Genomic DNA, 12,883 nt, shown 5'->3' on the forward strand with positions numbered 1-12,883 from the left:
ATTCAGATGCTCATCCAGATACCTATTAAATGTTGTGAGAGTACCTGCCTTCTCCACCCATTCAGGCCGTGCATTCCAGGTTCCAACCACCCTCTGGATGAAAAAATTCCCTCTAAACTTCTTACCCCTCACCCTATACCTATGCCCTCTTGTTTTAGACACCTACACATATCTGTGCTCCTCATAATTTTTTTTTACCCCATTGGTGTCCATGCTTTCAGCTGACGGGCCCTTAGCTCTGGAATTCCCAGCCCACATGGTGTGCCATTCTAGTTGTCCCAGTACAGGGAAGATGCTCCGTAGAGCCCACCTGTTTGACCAAGCCTTTGATCATGTTTCCATATGTGGCTTGGTATAATTTCTGATAATTCTCCAGTAAAATGTCTTGGTACACCCTTAATGAAGGGTGCTATATGAATGGAAGTTATTAATGCTTACATTGAGTCTACCACTCTCCTGCCCATTTGTACCTATAGTTTAGCAGTGTTGGGTGACTGTGGCTCAAGGCTCTCTTGGTATGCCTTCAATATCTATACGTTGGTCACTGTTATAACCCTGAAAGCCTAACCCACCCAGGTCCCTGAGATGTTAACATTCTCTTTCTACAGCTATTGGCTTATGGAGGGAAGCTAAGATATGCCTTCGCCTATTATGCTCAAGATAGCTCTGGAAACTTGAACCCAGAACCACAGATCATCCTGAAAGGAGGTCACGGCAGCAAAATGATAATTTACAGGAACGTTTCCACTCCTGCAAATGGACAGCAGAGCCGGCATGACATAGACTTGACTGAGGTAAATCTGCTATCATTTCTACTAATCTCCACCATAAGTGATCAGTTGATGCAAATTAAGATACCATTTGGTGAATCAAAAGTAATTGAAAGATTTTTCTTATTTCTTCTTGGGATCGTTGGCCATCCCCAATTGCCCTTGACTCACTGGCCTGCTCTATCTTTTGAGGAGGCATTTGAAAGTCACACATGGTGCTGTGGGTCTGGAGACAGCACATTCCCTCTCCCTAAAGGACATTGGTGAACACAAGCAACACACAAAATGCTGGAGGAACTCAGCAGGTCAGACAGCATCTATGGAGGGAAATGGGCAGCCGATGTTTCCGGTCAAGACCCTTCATCAAGACTAATCAGGATTAAGTTTTACGTCAAATGAAGGTTACCAAATGATTCAGAACCATGAAATACATAAAATCATTGGTGAACACAATGGTTTTTTGCAATAATCCAGTCATATGGCCAACATAGGTAGTACAAGGTTGTTACGCCAGATTGCTTAATTACTTAATTGAATTCGGAAGCTGAAATTTGAACTCGTATCTCTGGTTCATTCGGCCTCATGATCGTAGAACTAAAATTGAAAATGCTGGAAATACTGAGCAATCCAGGCAGCATCTGCAAAGAAAGAAGAAGAACTGATATTTCAGGTTGACAGATGTTGCCTGACCTGCTGAGTATTTCCAACATTTTCAGCTTTATTTTAGATTTCCAGCAGCTGCAGTTTTTTGCTTCGGGATTACATGCGCAACGGCATAACCACTGTGCCACCTTCTCCTTAAATGAAGAAGCTAGCTATCTAATGCTAATCTTAAATATTCCTCAAATGATATGACAAAACCCTTTCTGTAGAGCTCAACAGCACGAAAGGAAGCAATTTAGCAGGAATAAATTTAGAAATGGATGGAGATGCAAAACATTCTAGACCACCTTCATCACCAGTTTATAACCCCAGCTGATACTTATTTCCATTAACTTTAATGAAGCTGAACATCAGGCAAGTCATATAATAGGGTGACACATAGATTAGCTGTTTCATATTCCCGTCTCAGTCCTTTTCAATCTCCCTTAGTTCTTGTGCTAGCACTTTCCTTTGACAGAAAAATAGGGTGGCAAAGTGGCACAGCTGGCAGAGCCGCTGCCTCACAGAACCAGAGACCTGGGTTCAATTCTGACACCTGGTGCTATCTGTGAGGAGTTTGCATGTTCTCCTCGTTACTGAGTGGATCTCCTCTGGGTTTCCTTCCGTATCACAGAGATATGTAGGCTTGCATGTCAATTGGCCACAGTACAGCACAGGATCAGGGCCTCCAGCCCACAAGGTCTGTGCCAACCATGAGGGCAAGTTAAGCTAAACCTGTCTGCCTGCACATCCCACTGTGATAAGTCTATTGAACGGTTCCCTTAAACGATGAGATGGACTCTGACCTCACGATCTACCTTGTGACCTTGCACCTTATTGTCTACCTGCACTGCACTTTCTCTGTAGCTGTGACACTTTACTCTGTACTGTTATTGTTCTTACCTGTACTACCTCAATGCACTCTGTACTAATTCAATGTAACTGCACTGTGTAATGAATTGATCTGTACAAACGGTATGCAAGACAAGTTTTTCACTGCACCTCGGTACAAGTGACAATAATAAACCAATACCAATATCATTCCCTGAATGTTCCTATGCCTGCCTACGTGCCGCTTAAATGCCACTATCATGTCTGCTTCCACCACCACCACCCCGGCACATGTTCCAGACACCTACCACTCTGTGTAACAAAAAAAATAATTTACACTGCACATCTCCTTAATGTGAGGTGATTGGTAGAATATGTGGGGAGTTGAGAATGTGGAGAGAATACAAACATCTGGGGCTAATTTAGACTTAGAGAAGATGGGTCAGCACAAACTTGTTGAGCCAAACAGCCTGTTCCTCTGCTGTATCTCTCTGACAATCCAAGACTGATCTCATTTCCCTTTCTATCCATCACTGTATCTTCCATTGCTTTATCTGTTTAACTGGTTTAACCTCAAGGGATGCAATGATCATTAACCCAACCATGCATTACAGTGAAGCATCCCGTATTTTTAATAGCCTTCTTTGTAAAGAAATTTGTCCCAATTTATGATAGTTCTGATGACAATCATTTGGCTTCCTGTTGACCTTCATACACCCAGCTCAAGGAATGTGCTTCAGTCTCACATTGTTATTGCTGCTTTGCCACATTCCCCATCCCAATGCAAATTGTTTCCATCTGATTGATGAAAATGCAAATTCTGTCTTTGAGACTGAAATTCAATTAAAACAGATTCTGCCTGGCTGGCTAATAGATGCATCTAATCATTGTGTTTCAAAATTTATTTGAAATCTGCAAATTTTTTAAAGGAGAAGCTCAACCAATCAAAAAGCTCATAATGTTTTACGATTTTTTCCATTACCCTCTCAATAGCAACTTTAAAAAAAAGGCATTAAAGATAAAATTGTAATCGAGGGTACTAAAAATCTCACCCACAAAATTATTCAATTTATTAAGTTTTGGATGGTAGGGCTTAATATCTTTGCTGGTTCTGTGCTGGTTTATGGACCATTCCAAATTGCTGGGAATCATTCCCAATTTTCCATTCTTCTGTTCTCTATTCCATTGTCCTCAGGGAGCCCTTTCAGCTTCAAATCAGTTTCCAAAATTAAATGCACTTACATAACATTTTAAATTTGTGCTGATAGAGTTGGCCCATTGGATCGCAAGCGTGAAGGTCATTGGCAGATATACCTTGGTGCAGATGGCTTTGTACCTCAGGGCTTTCTGACAGAATGAGGTTGTACCGTATGCTAGTGCCTGTGGTTTTTGACCCTCTGCCTTTAAGCTGCCAAATCTCAAGAATGAGTCCCATCTGTATTGGAAGGCTTGAAATGTTCTCTTCCTTTTTGGTCAGGAGTCTTCTGTCCAATGCAGTCCCAATGCTCAGCATTGCACTTTCTCTGTTGCACCTTATTGTCTACCTGCACTGCACTTTCTCTGTAGCTATGACACTTTACTCTGCATTCTGTATTGTTTTACCTTATACTACCTCAATGCACTGTGTAATGAATTGATCTGTATGAATGGTATGCTAGACAAGTTTTTTGCTGTACCTCGGTACAAGTGACAATAATAAATCACTTCCGATTCCAGTGCTAGTGGAGAGAATTCCTTCCATCCCTTTGTCTGCTGGAACAGCATCTTCCCACCTCTTAGTACTGCTCTACTTTGCACCCTGGCCTCCCTTCCATTGACTCTGTCTACACTTCCCGTTGCCATGTGAAATCAGTCAACATAATCAGCGACCCATCCTATCCTGGTCACTCTCTCTTCCCCCTTTCATTGGGCAGAAGATAAAAAAGCACTGAGAACACATACCACCAGGCTCGAGGACAGCTTCAATCCCACTGTTATAAGACTCTTAAACTGACTTCTTGTACAATAAAGATGAACTCTTGATCTCTCAGTCTACCTTGTCATAGCCCTAGCACCTTATTTGTCTACTTGTACTGTACTTTCTCTGTAACTGTACCACTATATTCCGCATTTTTTTTCCTTTGTACAACTTCAATGTACTTATGTATGCAATGATCTCTCTGGATGGCATGCAAACAAAAGCTTTTCACTATATCTCAGTACATGTGACAATAATAAACTAGTTGTCAATCACCATGATGTTAATGCTAAAGCCTTCATCCCAAATGTTACTTAGCCCAAAGCCCTTGCTCCCACTCCTCTATTCAGGATTTTCAGGTCCTCATTCTCAACAAACCCTCAGGTCACTAAACTCCACAGTGCTGCTGTGCACAGGTGCTTCCCTCAGGCTATGTCGGTGGCATTTATTCAGTGCTGTAAAGAAGGCAAGGACTTGGAGGAATAGTGCTGCCTCATGGGGCCAGAGACCTGGGTTCAATCCTGACCTCTGGTGCTGTCTGTGAGGAGTTTGCACATTCTCCCTGTGGCAGCATGGGCTTCCTCCTGAAGCTCCAGCTTTCTCCAATATTCCAAAGATGGGGGTTGGTAGATTAGGTGGCTGCTGTAAATTGCCCCTGATGCGTAGGTGAGTGGTAGAATCTGGGGAGAGTTGATGGGAATGTGAGAGATCATAATTACCAAGTGGCTTACTATAAATGGGTGGTTGGTATGGACTCAGTGGGCCGAAGGGCCTGTTTCCCTGCTCTGTGCCTCCGTGACTTTGACTCTTATGTCTAAAAATGGGGAACTAGCAAAAAGTAAGTATAAACATAAAGTGTTGAAAGATCTCAGTAGGTCAGGCAGCATCTGTGGAGAGAAAAACAGGAGCTCACTTTCAGGTTGATTCTACAGTATTTTGTGACAACTTGGTATTTTGTTGGACTAAAAGTTAAGTGCATAAATAAAGGATCAGAAACTAACAGCCATTGATTTACACTCATTGTGAAAATCTCAATGGAAGTATGAAATTTAAAATGCAAACATTCCAGAAAGCAATGCAGCAATACCATAATTTGACTCATTCAGTCACTTTGGATGAATGATTCAATGTTAAAGTGTTTAAAGGAAGAATATACCTGCTGCACTCAGCTCAGTGTTTTTATTTCTTAGACTTCAGTTGGAGCTGCCACATTTCTGCTGGCTCCTCATTCTTTCAGCTTGGGAGTCCTCATGTGGCTGGTCCAGTGATCTTTGGCCTTGCTTCTGTTCTGCCTGTTGGATTTTTTTACTATATGAAATGTCCTTCATGATCTGATCTATTTCATGCACCACGTTGTTGTACTCATATTTTAAAAGTCAATCACTTTTGCTTTTGGAGGAATAGCCTCTTACAATTTGCCGAATTAATTTTATTTTCTGACACAGACCCTTCCAAACTTTCCTAAAGTGTATATTTCTGCTCGCAGGCACTGGCAAAGTACAATTTAAATGTATCCAACACTCAAGTGCATAGTGACCATCTAAGTCAGAGCTGTGAAGAAACAGTGCATATCTCAGTAGCTACATTCTACAGTTGTGATGTGAAACAATTACTGCCTCAGAGAGAAAGGCCATTTAGATCCACAGATCAGTGAGCATGGAACAGTTAAGCTCTTACACTCTCCTTTTCTATAGTTTATCATTGGATTGAATGCTGCAGTTTTTCTCTGTGGAACATCTGAGCCACATCAAAGGTTTGAAATGTAGTAAAATTAATGACCACATTATGGATTTGTCCATTTATTCTTTAAAAAAAAACTGCACAATACAGAAATTAATTACTGGAAGAAGATTCTCCTAAGTGTTGAAGTGTTGATCTGTGAACGCTTATTTCAACACTCTATTAAATACAGGGCATGAGGAATTTTACTATTGGGTCTAATAAAGTCAATGGACCCAGATTGCAAGACACTAATCATTAAAGAATTTGGAACTTTTGTGTGATTAAAACGATGTTGAATCTCTTTTTCCACACTATTGTTCTCTTCCTCACATTATCTGCCTGAAGTAGGGCCTTCTTCTTAGGCGTTCACTCTGGATTAAGAATAACTTCCTTCCAAATCAGTTTTGTGGGTTAACAGGTTAATTGGCTGCTGTAAATCAACCCTAGTGTGGGGTAGAATCTAGGGGGAGTTGATGAGAATGTGGGGACTCTAAAAATCCAGTTTAATGGCATAAAGATTGTCAGAACTCCTGCCTTTCAGATGAAGGCAGAGTCCGAAACCTCATCTGCCCTCTAAAGTGGGCAAAAAGGCCCTGAGTCCTCTTTCAATAAAAATTAGTGGAGTGCCTGGTAACCTGGCTAATACTTATCCTTCAGTTAACACTACTAAACTTAGAGTACTATCATAAGATAAGATAAAATATCTTTATTAGTCACACGTATATCGAAACATACAGTGAGATGCATCTTTTGCATAGAATGTTCTGGGGGCAGCCCGCAAGTGTCGCCATGTTTCTGGTGGCAACATAGCATGCCCGTAACTTCCTAACCTGTACGTCTTTGGAATGTGGGAGGAAACTGGAGCACCTGGAGGATACCCACGCAGACATGGGGAGAGCATACAAACTCCTTACAGACAGTGGCGGGAATTGAACCCAGGTTGCTGGCGCTGTAAAGTGTTACGCTAACCACTACACTACTGTGCCTGCTACTGTTGGTGGGAGCTTGCCTTGTGTAAATTAACTGTACATTACAAGAGGGACTATACAACATAAAGTCAGTGGCATAAAACAATTTGAATGTTCTGATAGGGATGTGATCAGTGCTATTTAAATACAATTCTTTGAATGTTAAGCATGATTCCACCAATTGCTGAAGAGCTTTGACTCAAACGAGGCAGTCTGTAGTTTTAAAAATTGCCCTGTTTTTATGATCTTTGTTTCGTCAGCTTCATTCAGATTTAGGAACTTGACATGCATTTATGAAAACTGACTTTTAAAGCTGAGTTTAGCAAATCTGGTACACTCTTGTTTTCAGTAGGGCAGGGGGAAGGGTTTTGATGTTACAATGTGGGAACCACAGACTCTTCCACGGATGGCATAGGTAGAGGTTGACAAGGCAAAGGGGTGGATAGTCTGTGAGGTGGTGCGTTCCACCTACTACTTACACAGGGCTGCTGTGTGCTTCTTGTGCTTGACCTCAAGTTTCTCAATTCCACCACGAATATTCCTTCACTTTTGTGCAGTCATGGGCCAGAGATTTCCTGGAGTCAGTGGGGATGTTAGACTTATACAAAGAGGCTTTGCACAGATCCTTGGACTTTTCCTTGGTCTACTGGTAATCTCTTCTTGTGACAGAGCTCAGAGTAGAGTGTCCACTTTGGGAGTCTGGGAAATATTTTATGGGAATGCCTAAGTTATTTGTGGACTAACAACTTTTAAAGCTTGTGTAGTCAAAGGTAAGAACTCTGATAAACCTTATCCAATCCTGTCCGGTGCCTCTGTGGAAAACAAATGTTGTGCTTGGTGCACTTGGTGTGGAGCCAAGGTGTGCATTCCAGAAATTTGCCAAGATTGATCCACACCTGGACAGACTTACCTCTGGGGTGAGAAAGGTTCAGAGTCACAAACCCTGAACTGTGGAGAAAAGTAGTTAGCCAAGCTCTGTTTTGTATGTTTTGAAAAAATATGCATACTTGTGGCCAGGATGTGAATAGGATTTTGCTCAGAGTGAAGTTGGCTGCCAGGACAACCTTTATAGCTCAGATACAGACATAATAACGTGGCTAAGGCACTGAGAGATTGTGACATGTTCGGCCAACTTAAGTTTGAACAAGGAGAAATAAGGGACGGTGTTTGACTTTGGTTGAGGTTGCCATGCTGGCACTGTTATATTGGCAAGGGAAACTAACAGGAGTGTGCTAAATTCCCTACCTCCACCCCACCCCCCCCCCCCCCCCCCCCCCCCACCCCATCCTGCTGAAAACAAAAAGTGTCCCAGACTTGTTAAACTCAGCTTTCAAAGACGGTTTTCAAAAATACGTGTCAAGCTCCTGAATCTGAATGAAACTGATGAATCAAAGATCATCCAGACAGGCCAATCTTCAAAAGTACAGGCTGCCTCTTCTGAGTTAATGCTCTTCAGCGATTCATTGGATCATGCTTAACATTCAAAGAAGTGTACTTAAGTAGCACCATTCACATCCCTATCAGAACATGCCAAATTGCTTTATGTTATATTGTCCCTCTTGTAATGTGGAGTTAATTTGCACATGGCAAGCTCCCACCAACAGCAGCATGATAGTACCCTGAGTTTAGCAGTGTTAACGGAGGGAGAAGTATTATCCAGGGTACCAGTACTCCACTGCTCTTTTCATTGAAAGAGTGCTCGGGGCCTTTTTGCCCACCTTAGAGGGCAGATGAGGCTTTGGACTGCTTCATCTGAAAGACAGGAGCTCTGACGACCTTTTATGCCATGAACCTAAATTTTTAGAGGCCCCACATTCTCATCAACTCCTCCTCCTCGATTCTTCACCATACCCGGGCAGGTTTACAGCAGCCAATTAACTTACCAACCTGCGAGTCTTTGGGTTGTGGGAGGAAGTGGGATCACCAAGAGGAAACTCATGAGGTCACAGGGAGAAGGTGCATACTCCACACAGACAGCACCTGAGGTCGGGATTGAACCCAGGTCTCTGGCACGGTGAGGTGGTGGCTCTGCTAGCTACGCCAGTGTGCCACCCAGGCTCATCTCCCTGAACCATCTGCCTCAATAACCATAATGCTGCTGGCAAAAAACTATCTGATCTCCTTCTGTTAACAGTGTTTGACAAACTGCAATCTCTTTTTATTTTGGCAGCATGAATGGAAGTATTTCAATTCATTTTCTGACCAACCCGTCTCACGCACTGATTTCATGTCTGTGCTCAGCAATATCGAATACCTCCTGGTTAAAGCTTCCTATGGCAATGGACTCCAGCAAAGCAGGTGAGCAATGCAGCCACAGCAGATTACAAGTGTGGAGATTTTGAGGTTTTTGCCAAGATGATGATTCTCAGAAAAGTAGAAACGTCATGTGTCTTTATACAAAAGGCGACTGTGTGCATGACCTGGAAATCTTTCTTCCCTCTGCATCACCAGGGAATAAATCAATTAAAAATTAATTTGTCATTCCAACGGCTGGATCAAAAGTCACACAGAAAGGATTTGAAATTGGAATTGCATGACTTGAATAAGAATAAGGGAGCAGCAATTACCACTCTGCTTGAGTATCACAGGGTTGGATGATGTAAAATGATAATAGTGTTCACTAATTCTACCATTTTGGCCAGGACAAATGGCTGGTTCTAAACCTTTAGTGGGGTTGGTAGTTCACAACAAATGAATACATCAAACTGAGCTGAAAAGAAACCCTATAAATGCTCAGGATGCTGTCACAGAGTGAACTATCAGAGTGTAACTAATTACAAGATGTCAGATTAAAGATCAGTTGAATACAGTGAGAATGGCCTTCAGATAGGTCAGCAGTTGAACCAATTCTTCATTTAGGTCAGAAGTTTCACTGACCATGGCAACTTCTGTGGTTTTAACACAGAACGGTACAGCAGAGGAACAGACTCTTCAGCCCATCATGTCTGCGCCGACCATGATGCCAGTCTAACTAATCCCATCTGCCTGCACGTGGTCTGTATCTCTCTATTCCCTGCCTGTTCACATGTCCATATAAATGCCTCTTAGACATTGCTATTGTTCCTGCTTCTACCAGCTCCCCTGGCAGCACGTTCCAGGCACCTGCCGCTCTCTGTGTGTGTAAAAAAATTTCCTATAAAATTTCCTCCCCTCACCTTAGACCTATGCCTTCTAGTATTTGACATTTCCACACTGGGAAAATGACTCTGTCTATCTACCCTATCTGTGCCTCTCATAATTTTATTAACTTCTATCAGGTAGCTCTCAGCCTCCAATGCTCCAGAGAAAACAGTCCAAGTTTGTCCAACTTCTTCTTCTAGCTAATACTCTCCAATCCAGGCAACATTCCATTAAAGCTCGCCTGCACCCTCTCCAAACCTTCCACATCCTTCCTGTAGTGTGGCGATCAAAACTGCACACAATAATCCATATGTTGCCTCACTGAAGTATTACATCTGCAACATCACTTCCCAACACTTACAATCAATAACCCAACTGATGAAGGCAAGCATGCCATATGCCTTATCTATCACCCTATCTACTTGTGTTGCCACTTTCAGGGAGCTATGGACTCGCACCTCAAGATCCCTCTGTACATCAGTGCTCCTAAGGGTCCTGCCATTTACTGTATACTTTCCTCTTTCATTTGACCTCCCAAAATGCGTACCCTCATACTTGTCCTGCTTAAGCTCCATCTGCCATTTCTCTACCCAAATTTCCAACTGATATATATCTTGCTGTATCCTTCAATATTTGTTTGTTTAAAAAAATGTCCTTCTCAAGTCATAAAATATGAGATACATTGAAACCATTCCACCGTAGGAGTGACTGCATTGCAATGATATGCCATGCTCAGGTGAGCACTAACCAGGAAAATCAAACTCCATGGATGTTTATTGTAAGTGAAGAGATTTCAGCTTCAAAATCACTCTTATGGTCCTAGGAATTCAAGACAGTTCATTTTCCACATGTAGTACTTGTCCCTCCTGCTGCAATGGTAAGCAGACTACACACCTCCCTCGACTCTATAAGTGAGAGGAGTACGTTGGTCATTTGGTGGTGAAGAGCCTCCTCTAGACCAACCCTGGCAATTTTGGCTTCGGCTTTGTTAAGTACGACAGGTTGGCTGGTTGGTATCAAGTACATAGTACAGATGACCAGATTCAGGCCCATAGGTCAGGCTAGGACAGTCATCAGACCAACGAGGTAAGTTCACCAGGATATGGGGGAGCATTCATGGGTGCAACAGATGGGAAGATCCCAAGGCAGCAGCAGTTACAGTTTATTCCTAGGGGACTTGCTGTTGCTTGATCAACAACAGGCAAATCAATCCCAGTGTGCTTAATACTTCTAATCATTTATCTGGAGAAAAAGCTTCGTAATTGTGTATTTATGGACAAAGTTTATTGGTTTGCTACTCGTTTATTATTGTCACATGTACCGAGGTACAGTGAAAAATTTGTCTTGCATACCGTCCATAGAGGTCATTTCATTATAACAGTGCATTGAGGTAGGGCAAGGGAAAACAATAACAGAATCAGAATAAAGTGCTATAGTTGCAGGGAAAGTGCATTGCAGGTAGATAATAATGAGGTAGATTGTTATACAGTGATTGAAAGTAATGACATCATCATATGACAAAAGCACAGATGTTAGGGTTCCTTGCAGAGTACATACCCTTATTTTGCAATTCTTGTGTCCTGTGGTTAAACCTTACCTGCTTCTCTAATATAATCCAAGGTCAGCTCAAATTCCACTGAAAGAATCTGATATCTACACTTAATAAAGTAATGAATGTTACCTGATGATTCTCATCAAAGCAATGGAAGTAAACTTAGTTAAAAAATGTGTTCTCACTTTCCCAGAATTTCTAATATCTCAATGGACATTGCGATGGAGGAAGATGAAACTCATGCCATTAGGGAACGTGCAAGTCAGATTGAGATTTGTGACTGTCCTTCAGGATACGCAGGTCTCTCATGCCAGGTATGGATCACTCTGCATTTTACACAGGAATATAAGAATTAGAAGCAGGAGTAGGCCATTCAACCCATCTGATATTCTGTTGGACCAATGGCACCCATTTCCTATATCTCACCCATATCCCAAAATTCCCTTCGTATCCAAAAATCCATTGGTCTCTTGTCTTGACTAAGTTCAGCAACTGAGCCTTCACATTTCTCTTGGGAAGAGAATTCCAAAGATATATAGACCTCTGGGTGAAGAAATTTCGTCTCAGTTCTTCCTTAGAGACTGTGATCCTAGCTTGACACACCCCAGCTAGGTGTGTAATCCCTGGATCTATCCTGTAAAGCCCCATAAGATGTCTGTATGTTTTAATGAAAGTCACTCCTATTCTCAACTCTAGAAGTATAAACTCAGTCTGCTTAATCTCTGCTGAGTGGACAATCTCCCCTATCCCATGAATCAGTGTAGTGAAACCTCATTGTGCTGCTTCTGTTGCAAGTATGTCTTTCCTTAGGCTGAGAGATGAGACCGGTACACAATTTTCCAGGTGATTTTTCACCAGAGCAGATATAATGGCAGTAAGCCATCTTGTACTCAAATCCTCGACCAGCAAAGGACTGACATACCATTTGCCTTCTTAATGGCTTTCTGTATGTGTATGTTAACTTTCAGTCATTAGTGTACAAGGCCATCCACATCCCTCTGAGCACCAACACCTTTCAATCTCCTGCTATTTAGAAAATGCTCTCCTTTTCTACCTTTATTATCAAAGTGGATGACTTCACATTCTTCTGCATTAAAATTCATCTGCCCATTCACTTATCCTGCCTCCATCTCCCTGAAGTCCCTTTGCATCCTCCTCTCAGCCCATGTTGCCATCTTGCTTTATTTCGCCAGCAGAGTTAGATATATTATGCTTGTCCCCTCTCATCAATATGAACAGATGCATACACCATTCGTCACAGCCTCCTGGATCAAAAATAAATATTTGTTCCTCGTTTATATTTGGTCCATTAACCAACCCT

The 12,883-nt window shown here is 42.1% G+C and overlaps 1 protein-coding gene across 1 annotated transcript in view; it reads left to right on the forward strand.

Moving 5' to 3' along the window:
* The window catches only part of lama1 (laminin, alpha 1), a 274,266-nt gene that overhangs the window by 154,634 nt on the left and 106,749 nt on the right, over positions 1-12,883 (forward strand). Inside the window, exons 26-28 of the mRNA XM_052022961.1 lie at positions 609-794; positions 9,061-9,188; positions 11,756-11,876. Coding sequence (XP_051878921.1) covers positions 609-794; positions 9,061-9,188; positions 11,756-11,876 — 435 coding nt within the window. The remainder of the gene's footprint in view (positions 1-608; positions 795-9,060; positions 9,189-11,755; positions 11,877-12,883) is intronic.

Source organism: Pristis pectinata, chromosome 9 (assembly GCF_009764475.1).
Source record: "Pristis pectinata isolate sPriPec2 chromosome 9, sPriPec2.1.pri, whole genome shotgun sequence".
In the NCBI taxonomy this organism is placed as follows: Eukaryota; Metazoa; Chordata; class Chondrichthyes; order Rhinopristiformes; family Pristidae; genus Pristis; species Pristis pectinata.